This window comes from Micromys minutus (assembly GCF_963924665.1).
Source record: "Micromys minutus genome assembly, chromosome: 30".
In the NCBI taxonomy this organism is placed as follows: Eukaryota; Metazoa; Chordata; class Mammalia; order Rodentia; family Muridae; genus Micromys; species Micromys minutus.
The window spans coordinates 20,378,912-20,398,366 of record NC_137965.1 but is presented as its reverse complement, the minus strand read 5'-3'; the positions used below and the strand labels follow the sequence as shown (position 1 = coordinate 20,398,366).

The window sequence follows — 19,455 nt, the reverse complement described above, 5'->3', positions numbered from 1 at the left end:
AAAGCTTAAATACATAATGACAAAACAGAAGTAGCAATTCAGCCAGTCCAGCGGGACTGCCACATAATATATAGGATGGTTAAAATTACTTAAACAGTACGTAAAGGCAAGATTGTGACCGTGTTTTAAAAACAAAGTCTTTCCTGCAACCTGTTATCTAGTGAAGAACAAAACAAAGTCTAGGATACATGCACTCGAGCACACATACATACACACACACACACACACACAGAGAGAGAGAGAGAGAGAGAGAGAGAGAGAGAGAGAGAGAGAGAGAGAGAGAGAGAGAGAAGAAATAAAGCCCAAATCTGGTTAGTTTGTTCCCAGGTAGATTTTGGTTCTATATCTTAAAGCTTTGCAAGTTCCCTAGTGTGTGTGGATTACCATAATAACAGGGATAATTTCAAAGTGTTCATGACTACAGGACTTGGGAAATGACTCCCACAAATAGTACAGAATCCTTTGCTTTCTACTAGATCTACTTGTATTTTAATGAAAGACTTTTTTTTAAAGGGTGAGTCTGTCAGCTATGAGTTCCTTCCTCTAGTATCAGAGTGCAGCTCCCCGCTGGGGTTTAAGTAGCTTTTGTTTGCTTTCCTGAGAGCGACAGTTGAGTGTGTTTGATATATGGTTTGGTACCTTTGCACTGTCATCAAGAGGCTGTTTATGCTGCCTGCAAGGTGTGCCTGGACTGAGGACAATCCTGGGGTTTGCCTGCTGGCCTTTGGCCTTTGAGGAGGCCCCTGCCATGTACTCACTGCAGTAGCCAAGAAATGGAGGGTCTATCTATCCCCGCCATTGCTTTTAGGTTCTTTGGAAATTCTGAGTGGTCTGCATAGAAATTAAATCATCTAGAAATTGGGATCTAATCAGCGTTTATTGAGGATCTGTCTGTTCCGTGTGAGGTGAAAGGGGTGGGAGTCTGTTCAGGCTGGACATACGACCTGTAAAGATTTTAGTTTGTTGGATGCCAAATCTAGCCTCTGCCAACCCCAAGAAGGGCCCCATTAGAACCAAAACTGTAATGTAATATTTGTATAAAGCGACCACTCAAATCAATTTTAAAAAATTAAATTCCATTCATTGTGTGTGCAAATTACACGGAAGAACACCAATCATATGGCATATATAGAGGTCAGAGGACCATTCCCAGAAGTGGTCCTCTCCTTCCACCATATGGGTCCCCAGAGTCAGCCACTTTACCGGCTGCTCCAATCTTTGGGGCCCAAAGTGATGAATTTTGTTTGATTTGGTTTTACTGATTTATTTCTTTTGAAGGTAGCAGACCAAATGCATTTCATCAGGATGTTTCATACATCTCTGTCAATGAATTTTTTTTTAACTTAATGAATGAAACACCAAAGACCTACTGTGAATGAATAAACATATCAATGAATGAATGAGTACATGAATGAATGAATGTGTACCTTAAGAAACCCATCCTGGGCTCCTCTTAGAAACTGGTACATCATCACCACTTCATGAAGTGCCTGTACGGCTCCCAAACTGTAGGACTGAAGAAAGGTCAGGGAGTGCGAAGGTCTGGCTTCATGCTTCATCATTGCTATTGGTATTAATGAAGTTTTTCGAGGAACAGCCAGTCCACAGTGACCCCGAAGTATTTCTCAGACCTGAGAGCTCTGATGTGCTTGTGGCTGTGTTTCAGAGCTGTCTAGAAAACAAGGATACTGTAAGTCAACTTATTTCGGGCACTCACAGCCAGCATTTCTGTCTCTAATAAATGATTCATGTCTGAGAAGCACCTAAGTGCATCTGCGATCTAGTAAGACTCTTCAGATCCATTATGATTGAGTCTACTCAGGAAAATGGCCTGGGTTCATTTGACATCCTTGTATGAAAATCAAAGCAATAAAAAATTTTTTTTTTTAAAAAAAGGTAGTTATATTGATTTCCCACTGACCCCACTGTCTTTACCAGAAAATAAAGATTGGTACTAAAAGTCTCTCCAAGAATTCAGGACTCAAGGAAAGGCACCTTACAGACAGGGACAAGGAGAGAGAAGAGCCTAGTTACTGGGATCTGAGATGCAGAAAGGAAATAAATGCCTATTCCCTTTGAACTACCCTTTCTGGATAGAGCATCCCTGGGTCACCTACTGAAGATAAGCTCCCATGTCACTGTGGAATCATCATAGAACCCTTTGGTTATCTGTCACCCGAGTACAAACGTTTGTTTATTTCCACAAACCCAAACACGAGGGTGCAGGCCATGTGCACAAATGGCCCCATACCTCGTTTTCTGAGCCACGAAACTAGGACTTTTAACGGGATCTGCAGTTTGCCCCCAGAGTGTCTGCCCAGCCTGGACTAATCTTAGGGGAACGGGGAGGTCGGTGCTTTCTGCTGACTGGTGAGGAAGCCAAGATTTGGTGCAGATGGCCAAGAGTCAAAGTCACATGCCCTGACTTTACGTATTCACTTCTCTATACTTATATATCCCTGCCCATTCCTAGGCCCATTGGTTTGTACACTGTCTCCCACCTTTGTGGCTTTGTTATCGGCCTCTGACCTGCGGTTCCTTTCACTTCAGGTCCAAGGGAATCTCCACAGGGCTGGGAGTTGTCACATGTATATATGGTTGACCGTCTCTGTTGGTTTTCAGCCATGCCATGTGGCCACAGATATTTTATCCTGTGTGACAAAGTGGTCCTAACAGAGTGTTTGGCCCAGACAGACTAGTTGGGTGGGACCAGGATAGAAAGAGGCAACATGAAATCCCACCAGCTTTACAAGATACAGAGGGGACTGGTTTTGGCCACCTCTGATGGCTGTGGTTGTCTTCCCCGGTGTCCAGTCTTCCTGTCTGTCACAAAGCCACAGAGCATGCCTGTATTTGTCCTTAGAGTCTTATTTTTAAAATTATGGAGAACCAAAAGGATTATGGTTACTGTCTTTCTCCATAGTCATAAAAAAAATGGGCTAGAGACATGACTCAGCATTTAAGAGCACTACCTGCTCTTGCAGAAGACCCAGGTTCGATTCCCAGCACCCACGTGACCGCTCATAACTATCTGTAACTCCAGTTCCAGGCCTTCTGAAGCCCTCTCTGGCTTCTTTGGATATCAGGCATATATGATATACAGACATATATGAAGACAAAACACCCTCATACAATAACATCGTTTAAAAAGGATACTAGATAATAAAATAAATTTGCGGAAATTCCCAGCCAAGTTTTAAATCGATGGTCAGAGGCAAAAGAGGAAACATTAGTAAGAAAAAGATCGGATTTGAGAATCCTTTGCCTAAAATAGTGGAGATGAGTTTTGGATTTATGTTTTGCTTTTGGAGATATTTGAGTATATACGGTGAGATGTCTCAGATACTGGACCCAAGTCTAGACTTGACATTCGTGTGTGTCTCATGTTCTTTGCACACATAGTGGGAAGGTGAACTTATACAGTACTTTTGTGTGTGAAACAGTTTCCAGGAGAGATGCTGGGACTTAGATTTTCAGAGGATGCTTATCCTACAGTTAAGCCATTCGGGGAACTGTAAGGAGGTAGAGGTGAAGGAAGAGAGGAAGGTTGCCTACAGCAGGGGTGAGGTTAGAGGGTGTGTCCTGTCCGTACTGGGCCCTGTCTGTCACTGCTGAAGATAGTAGCACTCTAGGAATGTGCAGCTGTGTGGAGGACCATGTGGGAAGGACAGCAGTGACTCTCAGCAACGCTGCTGGTCCTGGCCATGGCATCTCAGTGACTTGAAGGTTATAGGTGAGATGAATCATGTGTTCTGTTCTCAGTACCAAATGTCGGTACCATCTTCATGCCTGCTTCTCTAGACCCCGAGATGGGGTGGTAAGGCCACTTCCCCACTTTGATGGCCCCAGCGGAGGCTGTGACTACCTTTTATGGTCCTCAGCCTCCTTCATGTTCCCACCATCGCAGGCTTATGACCTACCAAGGTCATTACCACATGGTGGTGGTCATGACGAAGAAGAAGATCACACCCTTGTTCAGTTCAAGTTCAACATTTGTGCTGTTCCCCTCCAGTATTTGAAATGTTTCCTTTATTAGCCGTAATAAATCTCTTGCAAGGCAGAAACGAGGAAATGACCATCCATTTAGAAGGCGAATTTTTCTATCTAAATTTCAGGTTTGGGTTTTCATGCTATGGGAACGTATTGATTTTTTTTTCTCCAATCTATCACGAACTTTACATACTTTAAAAAATGTATGCATTGCCCAGGCTTGGCAGTTGGCTCGGTGTGTAAAGAGCGTGAGTTCAGTACCCATTATCAAAAGGTGGGCATGGTAGCATGTGCCCATAGTCATAGCTCCAGGAGGGTAGTGAAGGGAGAGTCTGGGGTCTCACTGGTAAGCCAGTCTAGCTAAGCAGGGGCTTCTGGCTCAGTGCATGACTCAATCTGGGAAAATAAGGCAGAGGTATTCAGAAGGAGACACCTGACACGGGCGTCTGGCCCCCACAGATCCCAGCCACCGTGTATTTTATACTTTTTATACTTTTTATTAGGCATCTTTAAAAACAGCTGTTGGTGATGAGACCAGCCAACCAGCTTCCCCAGGCTGAGCACCCCATCCTCAGACATGGGACCAGTGATGGAAACCTGTGACACTAGGGTGGAAGTTTGTGATATTGAAAATGTTCTTGGTGAGGTTACCCATCTGGGGCATCTTGACTTACAGGGAGTTTTGCAGTGATTAAAAGCACAAGGCCTGGTCCAAACATGGCTCCTCATCTGCCCCCCCCCCCCCCATTTTAACATCACACTCTAGCTTTAGCTAGTCTATGGAAATCTATATGCAGTCAGAGTATGCCACTCCTCTGGTGGGTCTATGTAACAATGACAGAATGTGACTCATTTGCTGTAACCATCAGATGCCACCGGCTCCTGTTTAGAGCCAGCGTGCTTCACCGAGAGAACTTGGCCAGAGAGGGTTTATTGTGTAGCTGTAATCCCTGCATGGGGAGGCTGAGGTTCGAAGAGACTCTGTTTGCAGTCAGTCAGGCACTACATAGAGAGTTCATGGATGTAGTATGAGACCCTGCCAAGAGAGAAAGGGGAGAGGGAGAGGGGAGGGGGAGGAGGAAGGAGAGGGAGAGGGAAAGAAGAGGAACGGAGTAAGAAAGGGTCTAAGGGGTAGTTAGCAGATAGAGGTCATTGTCATATACACCTGACCAACTTGACCATCCTCAGAACCCATATAAATGATGGAGAATTATCTCACAAACTCATCCTCTGACCTCCACATACACATTCATATTCTCTCTCCTTTCTCTCTCTTCCCTTTTCCTTCCTCTCTCCCTCCTTCTCTCTCTCCCTCTCCCTCCCTCTCCCTCCTTCTCTCTCTCCCTCTCCCTCCCTCTCCCTCCTTCTCTCTCTCCCTCTCCCTCCCTCTCCCTCCTTCTCTCTCTCCCTTTTTCTCTCTTTCTCTCCTCTCTCCCTCTCCCTCCTTCTCTCTCTCCCTCCTTCTCTTTCTCTCCTCTCTCCCTCTCCCTCCTTCTCTCTCTCTCCCTCCTTCTCTCTCTCCCTCTCCCTCCTTCTCTCTCCCTCTCCCTCCTTCTCTCTCCCTCTCCCTCCTTCTCTCTCCCTCTCCCCCCATCTCTCTCCCTCTCCCTCCTTCTCTCTCCCTCTCCCCCCATCTCTCTCCCTCTCCCGCCTTCTCTCTCTCCCTCCTTCTCCTTCTCTCCTCTCTCCCTCTCCCTCCTTCTCTCTCCCTCTTCCTCCTTCTCTCTCTCCCTCTCCCTCCTTCTCTCTCCCTCTCCCTCCTTCTCTCTCCCTCTCCCTCCTTCTCTCTCCCTCTCCCCCTTCTCTCTCCCTCTCCCCCTTCTCTCTCCCTCTCCCCCCTTCTCTCTCTCCCTCCTTCCTCCCTCTCCCGCCTTCTCTCTCTCCCTCCTTCTCTTTCTCTCCTCTCTCCCTCTCCCTCCTTCTCTCTCCCTCTCCCTCCTTCTCTCTCCCTCTCCCCCTTCTCTCTCCCTCTCCCCCCTTCTATCTCCCTCTCCCTCCTTCTATCTCCCTCTCCCTCCTTCTATCTCCCTCTTCCTCCTTTTCTCTCTCCCTCCTTCTCTCTCTCCCTCTCCCTCCTTCTCTCTCCCTCTCCCTCCTTCTCTCTCTCTCTCCCTCCTTCTCTCTCTCCCTCTCCCTCCTTCTCTCTCCCTCTCCCTCCTTCTCTCTCTCCCTCTCCCTCCTTCTCTCTCCCTCTCCCTCCTTCTCTCTCTCCCTCTCCCTCCTTCTCTCTCCCTCTCCCTCCTTCTCTCTCCCTCTCCCTCCTTCTCTCTCTCCCTCTCCCTCCTTCTCTCTCTCTCCCTCCTTCTCTCTCTCCCTCTCCCTCCTCTCTCTCCCTCCTCTCTCCCTCTCTCCTTCTCTTTCCCTCTCCCTCCTTCTCTCTCTCTCCCTCCTTCTCTCTCTCCCTCTCCCTCCTTCTCTCTCTCCCTCCTCTCTCCCTCTCTCCTTCTCTCTCCCTCTCTCTCCTTCTCTCTCCCTTTCCCCCCTTCTCTCTCCATCTCTCTCCATCTCCCTCTCCCTCCTGCTCCCACCATGTTCCTATAATAAAAAGAAAGCCAATGTTTCTGTCTTTATTTTTCTCCTGTTATTCCTCGATTTTTCTGAGTTTTTGTTTCCTTGGATATGAAACTCTGCCTATTTGTTTTTCTCCTGTAAGCTGCTCAGAACTATTAAATATAAACATAGGCATATATTTTCTGTGTCTTAGATTTTCACTGCCCCGTAATTAGATTCTGGAGAAGGATGATGGGCTGTTCATTAGAGGACATAATGAAGTCCAGAGTGATTTATGGGCTCCTGGGTTTGGCATTCTTAAATGGACATCACGTACCACACAGAGAACTTGGACAGAGTCTTGTTCTATGAAATTTTAAAATAAGCTAATTTTATATAAGCATCTGCCAAACCATTAGACAATGATGATATTTTAATTGAGGAATACTTTGGTTCAAGATGGTCCTGTGGATGGTTAAATTCAGACTAGAACACTTTCTCTCTGGTTTTGCTTTGGGACTTAGGCCAACATCACTGCAGAGACTCTGAAACCTAAACTTAGCCTGTTTGTCAGGACTACGTGCTAAGTGGCTTGCTTGGGGTTGCACACATTTCTTGCCATCTTTGTGAAGAATGGCTAAATTCACCCAGCTGAAGCGTACCCTGCAATCAGAATGTTCTATACCCAAAACAACCTCACTCATTTCTCCCAGGGCTGACATCAGTCTCTTCTCACTGCCCTACCTGTCCTCTGCCCCACAGGCCACAGGTACTGGCCTAGAAACCGGATTTGTCAACTGTCCCCTCTTTCGCTACTACTGTCATTTCCATTCCCTGAAGCCCACTTGCTTTCATTTATCACTTGGGTCTCCTTGAGGACCTTCTCTTCAGGTGGGTGTTGGGAGAGGATTAGGAAAGTAACTTACCTTTGCCCATTTCTTCCTGAGGTAGTTACCTTGGGCCAGGCTCCAGGCAGGCTGGCATGTGAGAGTATGGTATGCATGTGAGAGTATGGTGTGCATGTGTGTGTGTGTGTGTGTGTGTGTGTGTGTGTGTGTGTAAGGGGTGAGTATGTCACATACGTGGAATGTGAGGTGTATTTGTGCACATGTGTTTGATGTGTACACTCACATAGTATGTGAGCACAGGTATATGGGGTGCATTGTGTATCTGTATAACGATATCTGCTGTTAGCATTCTGGCTAGGCCTTCGGTGTTCTTTCTATATGTGATTTCAGAATCGTAGTTATGTATAATTCTGTACCCTTGCCATTTAATGTAGCAAAAATGAGTCTTTTCCCTAGAAATCTGCTAGAGGAAAGTTAATCTTTTCCTTGGGAAGGATCACCAGTGGTTGGTCTCATCCATTGATCAAGTGGTACGAAGATGCGTAGAGTCCTGCCTTATGCTTACTTACAAAGAAGACGTAGGTTTGTACTCCCTCGGAAGTCCCTCTGAGCCTCCTTTCCTTCAGGATGGGGCATTATGGTTAAGAACAAGCATACTTTGTATGGAATGTAGCCTTCCATTTCTGTGTTCTCTCTTTCTGTGCTTTGTACACTGCACTGCATCCAGAGACTCCAGGTTCTTAGATGGTGCTAAGTTGGCATGGGAAATTCAGCAATTTTTGTTTTGTTTTGTTTTTTTGTTTGTTTTCAACACAGGGTTTCTCTATGTAATGCTTGCTGTTCTGGAACTTGCTCTGTAGACCAGGCTGAACTCCTAGACCCACCTTCCTCTATCTACCTCCCACATGCTGGGGTGGGTAGATAGATAGATAGATAGATAGATAGATAGATAGATAGATAGATAGATGATAGATTAGATGATAGATGATCTAAAAGTAAAAATGTCTCCTAATCCCATTTTAGACTCAGCCTCTCTTCTTGAGTGTGACTGTCCTCATGGCTTCTTCATAGCTGCAGATCCCTGGGTGAGACATGGTTCACTAGTCTCCTATTTGTTTAGGCTGTGTCTTCATTTAGAGACTAGTACAGTTCAGACTCTTCTGAGTGGAACCTCCCTGTTTCTTCCTCAGTGTAGGTCCTCAGCAAATGAAACTATCTGCTTTATGTAACATCCATGACACCCTTGTCAAGAGAGTAGAAAAACTCTCTCTGTCGCTGTCTCTGTCTCTGTCTCTCTCTTTCTCTCTCTGTCTCTCTCTCTCTGTCTCCCCCCACCTCTGTCTCTCTCTCTTTCTCTCTCCCACCCCCCCCATACCCTAAGAATAAAAGTTAGTGACCTGATTTAACCAACCCAGATCACCTCTTACCTGGTTCTTCAGGTGATTTCCTGATGTTTTATTTTATTTTATTTGCTTTTCTTTTACATATAAGTCTGATAAACTCTGCATTAACTCACTTTTCCGTGTCTATAACCCAATACTAGAAGCTAGTTTATGTGTCAACAAAAGGGGTTTAACTTAATTTTCAGGTTCTAGAGCATGCTTCTTCCTTCTCCTTGGCTTTGGTGCAGGTCTACATGAGAGTCAACGTTTACCTGTCAAACCAGGAAACCAGAGAGCGAGAACTCTCCAGAGAACTAACCTGTTTCATGAGATCTGCGTTAATCTCTTCCAAGGGCAGTTCTCCCATAACCTGGCTACCTCCCACTATACCCCACCACCTGAACATTAACACACCAAAGTCCATGTTTTTGGCGGACCAACCTTGTCCAGGCCATGAAAGTCAGCTTAAGTTCCATAGAGGTAAAGAAATAAATAGATAAATAAATAAATAAATAAACAAACAAACAAATAAATAAATAAACAAAATCTTCCCCTGATCCTCTATGACTTATCTACATGATGACAACCCTTAACATCACCAACACCATTTTAGACCCTGGCTAGTGTGGCAGCAGAGATGTACTAGTCCTTGGACTATTAACACTGGGGAAAGAAAATTTATTTCTCTTTCTCACACTCTGACACATTAAGGAAGGCAACATCTAATCCCCACACATCCCTTACCAGCCGACTTCCTCTTCCGAGTGTCCTGCCTACAAGGCAAATCAAATGTTTACTTACAGATGTTAGACTCCTGGAACCCAAGGAAGGCTTAAACTTGTGGCTGGATTGTTTTGAAGCTATTTGTGGCTGGTGCAGGGACAGTCACTAAATTCCTAACTGTTAGTGTTGCCAGGCTGTAGATCATTTAAGTGGGCCTGTATATGTGGCTACCGAAGCCAGGTTTAAGGGGAGCAAACTGCCAATTCCATGCTATCATTACATAGAGAAAGAGAGACTGGATGTGTTGAAACCATGGAGGGAATTTTCACAGGCTAGAAAAGTCTGGGAGCAAAGTGTGACAGTTACAGATTTCGACCCAGACTGCCAGACTCCAGCTCCAGTGACACAGAGGATGGATATGTCTGCTATGTCAAGTTGACTGCTAAGAGATCAGGCCAGCTCTCCCTGCACATTTCCCTATTTCCAGAAAGGTATGGGTAGAGCACAGGATTGCAGGCACCACCACGAAATCCCTATCAAGCAACAGCATGCCTTCCCTGCCCTTCCTCATTGTCAAGACCTTGCCTTTTGTTGTTGGTTGGTTTATTTGTTTTTGGCCAATGTTCTTTGTTTTGTTTTTGAGACAGAGTTTTTCTCAGTGTAGCCCCAGCTGTCCCGGAACTCAAGTCTGTAGACCATGCTGGCCTCGAATTGGCAGAAATCCACCTGCCTCTGACTCCCGAGTGCTAAGATTAAAGGTGTGTGCCTAGCTGTCAAAACTATCTTAAAGCCAGCCCAAGTATCTCAGGATCCAGTCCCAGCTTTCATCTCCCCACCCTGAGTGATCTTTGTGACTCTGAACCTTTTCTGCCCTCTGGGAAACTTGTGAGCTGTTTTGCAGAAAAGAGTTCAGAGCCTGGGTGAGCCTCCCCATCTGAATGGAAAATCAACTATAGATTGCCATGATCTTATGTAAATCACCCAGCCTGGGAGCTGCTCCATTCCTTGCTCTGAAAAGTGGTTCAATGGGTGGAGTACTTGCCTAGCATGCCTGAAGCCCTGGGTTTGATTCCCAGAACCACATAAGTCTGGTGTAGTGGCATATACTCATAACCTCAGCATTCGGGAAGTGGAAGCAGATGGACCGGAAGTTCGGGGTTATCATTCTTGGTGACACAGAAATTGAAGCCAGCCTTGGGTATATGAGACTCTGTCTAAAAATAAAAGCCTCAAGTTGTGGGATTCCTGGGACAAGCTGATAGATGGGAACTTATATAGATCAATCATTATAACAGTTCTCACCTCTGCCATCTAAGAGAAGGTTTGTCCTTTAGCTCGAGGCTTTCCTTAGTGGTCTTCAGTCATCTTGGCTCCCAGGAGAAGCCAGTGGCCTTCACCCTTTCTTCCGAGGCCCTCTGCTGAACTGTAAGGTCATTCCGTTCTTTGTTCCAGATGTAGAAACTGGTTAGTGGCACTGTGAGTCTGGCCTCTCTGCGCGGGCTGAGTTTCTGATTTAACAGCTGTTATGGGATGGGCGCACACATCTCAGGTGCTCTAGAGTCGTTTTCTGGACCCCATACTCTGGCTCACTGATAACTCACAGATCAGCCATTGGATCCCTTCATTAAGTCCTTCCAAAAATTACATATCTAATATATAAATATATGCCATAGATACATGAATATATGTGTGTATATATACATACACATATGGTACATATATGTCTTAGGGTTTCATTGCCATGAAGAGACATCATGACCAAGGCAACTTCTATAAAGGGCTGGCTTATATAGTTTCCGAGGTTCACTACATTGTCATCATGGTGGGAAGCATGACAGCATCCAGGCAGATATGGCACTGGAGAAGGAGCTGAGAGGTCTACATCTTGATCCAAAGGCAGTCAGGAAGAGACCCTCTTCCTAAGACAGCAAGGAGGAGGCTTTCTTCCTACTGGGAAGAACTTGAGCATTACCAAGTCCTTAAAGCCATCCTACAGTGACACACTTCCTCTAACAAGGCCATACCTTCTATGGGAAGTAAGACTTCCCATATGCCAAGCATATCCAAACCACGATATATACATATACATACATACATACATACATATATATATATATATATATATATACACACACACATATGTACGCATGTCTGTATATATATATATACACAGATATGCTTATATAGTACATATGTACATATGTGTATATACGCAAACATATATACATATAGATGTGTGTGTGTCCCCACTCACTGTGAGTCTGGTAATTTATGCCATGTTGGCTATGGTTTGAATGGTAACTTGGAAGACCTTGGTCCAGGTGCTTCACTTTTCCAGGCCTAGTTCCTTACCTGTTATAAAAGTAGCATCCCTGAGGCTGCTGGGAGGATTAAGGGAAAATTGTTCTAACAGGGCCTAGACTGTGCTCAGCAGGAAGACCTACTGAATCAATGCCCATAAATAAAGTTTACTCACCCTCTAACTTCCAGTGTATATTCTTCAGGTAGGTGCATTCTCTCTAGTGTAACGCACACCGTGCCTTTGCTAATGTATAACTTTTGTGTGTTTCAGACACTTTCCTGAGCCCTGGATCTTTCTTCCTTCTGGAACTATTCCACCATCCGTATTTCTCTCTTTGAGGAATCCGCACATCATGGATCTCATCGGGTTGCTGAAGTCCCAGTTTCTGTGTCACCTGGTCTTCTGCTACGTGTTCATCGCCTCGGGGCTCATTGTCAACGCCATCCAGCTGTGCACGCTGGTCATCTGGCCCATCAACAAACAGCTGTTCCGCAAGATCAACGCCAGACTCTGCTACTGCGTCTCCAGCCGTAAGATCCTTGCCCTTCACGCTTGCTTTTAACCCAGACGGGAGGCTCAGCCCCTGGCTTCTCTACAGGCATTTGCTAGGCTGGCATGCTGGGCCAGCAAGCTGGGCTGGGCTGCTGTCTCTCGTGCTTGTTTGCTTTAGATGTTAAATGTCCATTTTGTCCCCACTCTACAAAAAAACAAAAACAATTATCCTGCCAGCGAGAAATGCCAATAGCACAAAGCTGAGCAGCCATGAAACATGGACTGGGAACAGTGCATGTGCCTTCTGTCTAGCTGCTTCTCCTGATTTCCTTCTCAGAAGTGAGTGGTCCATTCTTGCTTAGTTATCCTGAACCTATGGCTGGTGTATACCGAGCACAGCGCTCCCTCTCTGTGTCTGTGGGTAGATACATACAATTCACATACAGTACAGCGTGTCCTCTCTGTGTCTGTAGGGAGACACATATAACTCACGTGCAGTTTTGGTTTGGTTCGGTTTGCAGTGCTAGGAGTCTAGTATATATGTGTACCTTAGAAAACTAAATGGCAACATGCTATATTGCTCTCTTGTATTTTTTCCCCTTCTCTTATTTTGTGATCATTATAGACATACTGCGGTTCTAAGAGTGAAATCCTAAATTCCCTACAGGGTGATGTAGGGGAAAAGGGACAGACTTGGCTCTATGCCCAAGCACCCTGTGCTACTGCTTACTACCTGTCAGGGTTCCTAGAGGGACAGAGCTGATAGAGTGGATGGTATATATGTATACATACATATATATACACATTCACATCTATAATACACACACACACACATATATACATAAGCATATATACATACACATACACACATACATATATATATATTTATATATACACATCATATACATGTGTATGTGTATGTATATATGCATATATATCCAAATATATCTGTACATACATACACAAATAATGGGAAATGTCTCACAGGTGTGTCCAGCTGCTTGGGTTTTTAGTTAATTCCAGATTTATTCAAGTCGACAGCCAGGATTAGCCTATCACAGTAAATCATTGGAGTGCGGTATTCTAGCCAGAAAGCCGATGCTCACATGATCTATCAAACCTTCTTAGTTGGCTTCGTGTGTGTGTGTGTGTGTGTGTATGTGTGTATGAGTGTGTGTATATAGGTCCTGAAAGAGTAGCAGGTAAACTTGAGATAAGGAGGATGAGCTGTGTGTGTGTGTGTGTGTGTGTGTGTGTGTGTGTGTGTGTATGTGAGTGTGTGTATGTGTGTATGAGTGTGTGTATATAGGTCCTGAAAGAGTAGCAGGTAAACTTGAGATAAGGAGGATGAGTTATGTGTGTGTGTGTGTGTGTGTGTGTGTGTGTGTGTTTGTGCCTGCGTGTTTGCATGCTTGTATGTGTTCTGTTGCTAAGCTGTCTGAAATGTGATTCCTTTGGCCAGAGCTTCTACAATAGAAAGTGAGGCACCCGTGGTGTGTTGTTGCAGCATCTCGTGGTGAGGTGGTGATAGAGATGAAACTCATTCCCTAAACTAGAAAATATGGTTTCATTAGCAATTATTCACGTGGCTGAAAATATATTCAGAACAGAGCCTTTTTTCGTTCAAACTAAGCACTGAAAATATCTCCGTGACCTTAGACTATGACCAAGAGACAATGTATTCTATCTCTGAAACAGAAAGCATTGAAGTTAAACTTAAAAGTGCTTCTTAAAGTCCTCTCCAGACTTTTTGTTTTGTTTTCTGTTTTCACGACAGGGTGTCACCTATATAGTTCAAATCGACATCGAACTTGGTAATTCTCCTTTCCTGCCTTTTGAATGTTGGGATTCCAGCCACGTGTTATCATGCCTGGGTTTATAGTCTTAACTTGTAAACTTTATTATTTTTCAGTGTGTGTGTGTGTGTGTGTGTGTGTGTGTGTGTGTGTGTGTGTGTGTGTGTGCATGCACACATGAGTACAGATACCCATAGAAGACAGAAGAGACCATCGGATTCCCCTGAAGTGGAGTTAGAGATGGTTGTGAGCTTTCTGACATGGGTCCTGGGAACCGAGCTTCAGTCCTCGGCAAGAGCTGGAGTATACTTTCTTGACAGCTGAGACATTTATTCAGACCCATGTATTTTCAATTGACACAGTAATCATGTATATTTGTAAGGCACTATCTTGATGTACACATACTACGCAGGCTAGCAGGCCCCTGCATCATTTTAGACTTTTTACAAAGCTTTCCTCCTTTGGGCTGGGAACATTTCAGATCCTATCTACAGACCATACAATCACACTGCACACAATTACTCTTCCTCCTGCTAATCCTACCGTGTTATCAGGCACTGGCTGCCACTCCACCTCTCCGAGTACACCCACGTATAGAACCTTTTAATCTTGACACAAGGCCATTTCCAAATTCTGCTTTTGAGACCCATGTCACAAAAACCTTTCCTCTCTGCTTTCTTCTAACAATCTTATAGTTTCTGGTCTCACATTTAAGCCTCCAGTCCATGTTGACTTCTCACAGGGGGAGGCACGTGCTGGTTTCATGCTCCTGCATCTGGACACCAAGTTTTCCAAATGCCATGTATCTAGAAGACTGTGTTCTCAGATGTGTGTCTTGGTTGCGAGTCAGTGGCTGTAAATCCGTTTTTATTTCCTGGCTCTCCATTCTGGCTTACAGGTCCCTCTTTTGCCTGCACCACACAGCTTTAGTTCCAGTAGCTTTGTGGAATGTTTAAAGTCAGGTGCTATGCCCCAGTTTCTGTCCCTTCATTCACAATTGCTTTGGTTACCAAGAGTGTCTTGTGCTTCCATACAAATTGTAAAAAATTTTTTTGTTATTTTGTTTATTTTCTGTTTCTGAGAAGAATGGCTCTGGTATTTGTTAGGGGCTATTAAATCTATAGATTCTGTTTGGGTAATATGAACATTTTAACAATATTCTTTATTGAACATAGAATGCCTTTCTATGTGTATGCACACAAGTATGTATGCGTGTGCATGTGCGTGTGTATGTGTGTCTCTTTCATCCCCTCTTCAGCTTTCATTTCCTTTTTGGTGGTATTGAAGGTTTCTGGCATGCCGCATAGCACTCAGCCCCACCCCCTCCAAGCTTTTATATCAGCGTTTTTGTAGTCTTTTTGTAGAGATCACATAATTCCTCAGTTAAGTTTGTTCTTAAGTATTTTATGATTTGGGGCTCTTTTGAGTGCTATTGATTCCTGCTTTCTCTCCCAGCTCTTTTACCATCTATCTAAAAGGCTACTGCTGATTTTTGTGTGTTGATTTTGTATCTTACATCCATATTGCACTTCCTTATAAGTCTAATGGTGTGTTTTGTTTTGTTAGGTTTCGGTGGAACCTTCGGTTTTTCTCTGTATCTAAAAATCATGTCATCTGTGAACAGGGATGATTAGCTCCTGCTTTCTAGGCCTTTATTCTTTATTTTGCTGCCCCCGGTAGGACTTCCAGTGCTAAGTTGGGGTAAATAGACTGTTTATTTGTTCTTGTCCTAGAGGAAAGAATTTCAGCATTAAGTAAGTTGTTGGCTGTGGGTTATTTGTTTTGATAAGGCACAATCCTTCTCTATATAATTGGTGTGGAGACAGTTTAATCATGAAATGGTATTGGATTGTATGGAGTAGGTTTTTTTTTTTTTTTTTTTTTCTTTTGTACCTATTTGAGATGACCATAAGTTTTCTTGACCTTCATTTTATTGATGTGATATATCATGTTTATAGATTTGTATATGCTAAGCTATCCTTGCATTTTGGAGGTATAACTCATTCGACCATGGTATATAATTTTTTGTATCTTCTATTAATTTTTTTGTTTAGTTTTGTTTTGCTGGCTACTATTTTATCAAGAATTTTCATATTGGTCTGTAGTTTCTTCTTTCTTCTCTCTTTCTAGTAGTTTCAGTGTCATTGTCTGGTTTTGCTATTACAGTAATTTTGGCCTGATGAATAAGATTGGAAGGATTCCTTCTATTTATTTCTTTGTTTGTTTGTTTGTTTGTTTATTTGTCATAACTTGAGGGCAAGAAAATTGTGCTAGTTTCTCAAGTTTTGACAGAATTCCACAGTGAATCATTTGGAAGCATTTCTTCCTCAGGAGGCTGTGTCATTGGCACTCTCTTGAAATTCATTGTTTGTTTGTTTGTTTGTTTTTGTTTTTCTCAGATTTGTGGTAGGTTATGGGTACCAGCATTTCTTCCTGGTTATCCAAGTTGCTGGCATCTCGTTCTCCCTATCAGCCCCTATTACATTTTGTGTCTGTGGTATTGGTTTTTTTTTTTTTTTCTTTCCTTTTCTGCTTTTAATTATTATGTTGGTCTTCTCTCTGTTTTGCTCAGTTAGTGTAGCTAAACATTGCTTTGTAAAACAAAAACCAGACCCGGCTTTGTTTCATTCGCCTTTCATCTCCTTATTTTGTTTGTTTCCTCTCTGGTCTTTGCTACTTCTCTTCCACTAAGTTTAGGTTTGTTTGGTTCTTGGTTTTTCTAGCTCCTTGGCTTGCACCATTGGCTTCTTTGTCTGAAGGTTTTCTCTGTTTCTGATACACATGCGCAGTTCTGAAAGCCTTCTTTCTTAGTTCAGCCTTTGATCTATCAAAAAAAAGGGTTCAGTGTGTTGTATTTCCATTTTTACTTATTTCAAGCAATCTAAAAATTTCTGAATCCAGAACAGTAACTACTTTTAACCACTGAGCCATCTCTCTAGCCCAAGTTGTCATTTGTCCTTAGTTGTCACTTGTTTGTTTCTATTAGGAACATGAAAAGTCATTTTCTTCTGGGCTAGATGATACCACTGGATGATGTCACTGAGACATCCGCTGTCATCCTATTGGGAGTTCCCTCACATGTGACTCTTCCCTTTATTTTCGAAGGTCTCTCTTTGCTTGCACTCATGACAGTTGCCTATAATATTCCTTGGAGAACACCATAAGTCTTTTGAGCCCCTTATAGCTGAGCTCCCGTCTCTCTAGCCCTGATACTATTTCTAATGTTTGATGTTTGCATTAGAGGCTTTTTCTATATGTAAAGAATGTTCACAAAATCATAAAACTAGAAGTCTTTAGTCCATTGTCTATGGCTTACTGTCATTAAATACCCATTAAGCCCAGAGCCACAGAATGTGCCTTCTTGGGTCATCTGCTTTATTCTAATGTGGTCCTAGTATTTAGGCATCCACAGTGTCATAGGAAAAATAAATATTTGTCAGGGCCGGGTACAGAGAGCAGAAGATGGAATTCTGTCTGTGGGAAGAGGGAAGGCTTGTCATAACTAACAGAGAAAAGATAGCTGACTGAGATGAACATTACATTTTTTTTAAAGTAATTTCCCCACTGTAAGTGAGGAGAGTTAGCTACATAAAATCAGGTTTAGCAAAGCAATGGTGGTTGTGTTTTTTGTTTTTTTAAAATCCTGTTTAGAAGACTTGCATATTCTTCAGGCTATTCCAAAAGCTATCAGTTTGACATCTGAGAACATGACTGTTTGCACTGTCATAAGCCCTATCCCTATTTCAAACAGACAGCTAAGAGCCAGGTCCTCATTTAGAGGCAAGTCAGAAAAGAGGTTCAGGCTTGACATCTGTCTTAGGGTTTACTGATGTAAATAGACACCATGACCAGGGCAACTCGTATAAGGACGACATTTAATTGGGGCTGGCTTACAGGTTCAGAGGTTCAGTCCATTATCATAAGGCAGGAACATGGCAGAATCCAGGCAGGCATGGTGTAGGAGGAGCTGAGAGTTCAGCATCTTTATCCAAAGATTGCTAGGAGAAGACTGACTTCCAGGCAGTTAGGCTGAGGGTCCTAAGCCCACACCCACAGTGACACACTTCCTCCAAGAAGGCCACACCTCCTAATAGTGCCATTCCCTGGGCAGAGCATATTCAAACCATCACAGCGTCTAAGAGCAGGATCACCCATGGAGATATTTGGGGAGATTTTCACAGATAGTCGTTTCTGGTGGAAATTAAAAAGAGTAACAATTTAGAAATAAAGATGATTTTTTTAATGTCATTATAAATAAATTGAGATATTCAGAAGGAATTCCAAATGAAAATCCACAATTAACTATTTGAGACAAGTGGCTTTTCACAGGTGAGTGAAGTTAAGGGTAAGGGTAAGACTCGATGTCTTGTTATGTCTACATGCTCTGTCCCCATTTCTCCTGAGAGCAAGGATTGCTTGACTCCTTAGGTCATTGCTGCAACAGTGTGGATGGAGAAGGGATGAGCTGTGTGAGGAGCCAGCATGGTTCCTAGAAAGACAGAGAAGGTGCTAGGCAGGGTGTGTGTGAGCCATGCTGGGACTGGCTCATGGATTCCATCTGATGCATCTGATTAGGGATTGTGTCGCCCCATTCCCAGCCCCCATCTCCCCAGCACCCCACGTCTGGAGTATCCCAGCAAGCATTAGGGAGCAGAGCCAGTTTTAATTCTATCTTGTTTTTCTATCTGTCTCTGATTGAAAGACTGTTGTTACCCAGCCAGGCGGAAGGCCAGACCACGTGGAACACTGTCCTGGGCCTGTGGTTCTACAGCCTATGGGCAGCAGCTTGGTCAGCAGAGACCTATGTCACGTTGGTTTGGACCACCTTGCCAGATTCTCTTCAAGTTAAGGTTAAGTTCTGTTTTCAGGGTTTAATGGTTCCTTCTGGAATGGGAGTCACTCGAAGCAGAAAACCAACAGCATCCCTCATTTGCAGCTGATTCTCTAAGAGAAAGCAGAGATACTTTGTCTCCTTGGGGTTGCACCCGGGTCACATTTCACTAACAAAGCTGGGTCATCTTCTGTTTTCCTATTTAATGTTTGAGCTCATTGTCACTGGGGGTGGGGTGGGGTCTGGGGTGAATCAAGGTCAACATGCAACTCCAGGGACTTTCACATACCAAAGACCACAATGACATCAGTGACAGATAATGCTCAGAATGAACGCTATATTCTGCTATACTCCGGAGCAGGACACAGGGAGCAGAGTATTGGTCTAATGGCCAGAGCTCATGGATGATGATTGGTGAAAGACTGGTGAATAGTTGACTTTGGGGTGGGGGTTGGTTTGTAGGGGATGTTTAGCCTTTCTCTTCCTTGACTGCCTCACTATGTAGGTAGAAAAGGGTGTTATGTCAGACGCGCCCTGTGTGCTAGCAGAGGCTGGAGCCAACTGAGCAAGCTCCTTTAGGGTCAAAAAGGGAAGACATTGT

At 43.8% G+C, this 19,455-nt stretch overlaps 1 protein-coding gene across 1 annotated transcript in view; it reads left to right on the top strand.

The window, feature by feature from the left end:
* The window catches only part of AGPAT4 (1-acylglycerol-3-phosphate O-acyltransferase 4), a 95,089-nt gene that overhangs the window by 15,996 nt on the left and 59,638 nt on the right, over nucleotides 1-19,455 (top strand). Inside the window, exon 2 of the mRNA XM_080941679.1 lies at nucleotides 12,006-12,265. Within this exon, the coding sequence (XP_080797805.1) occupies nucleotides 12,088-12,265 (178 nt within the window). The 5' untranslated portion in view covers nucleotides 12,006-12,087. The remainder of the gene's footprint in view (nucleotides 1-12,005; nucleotides 12,266-19,455) is intronic.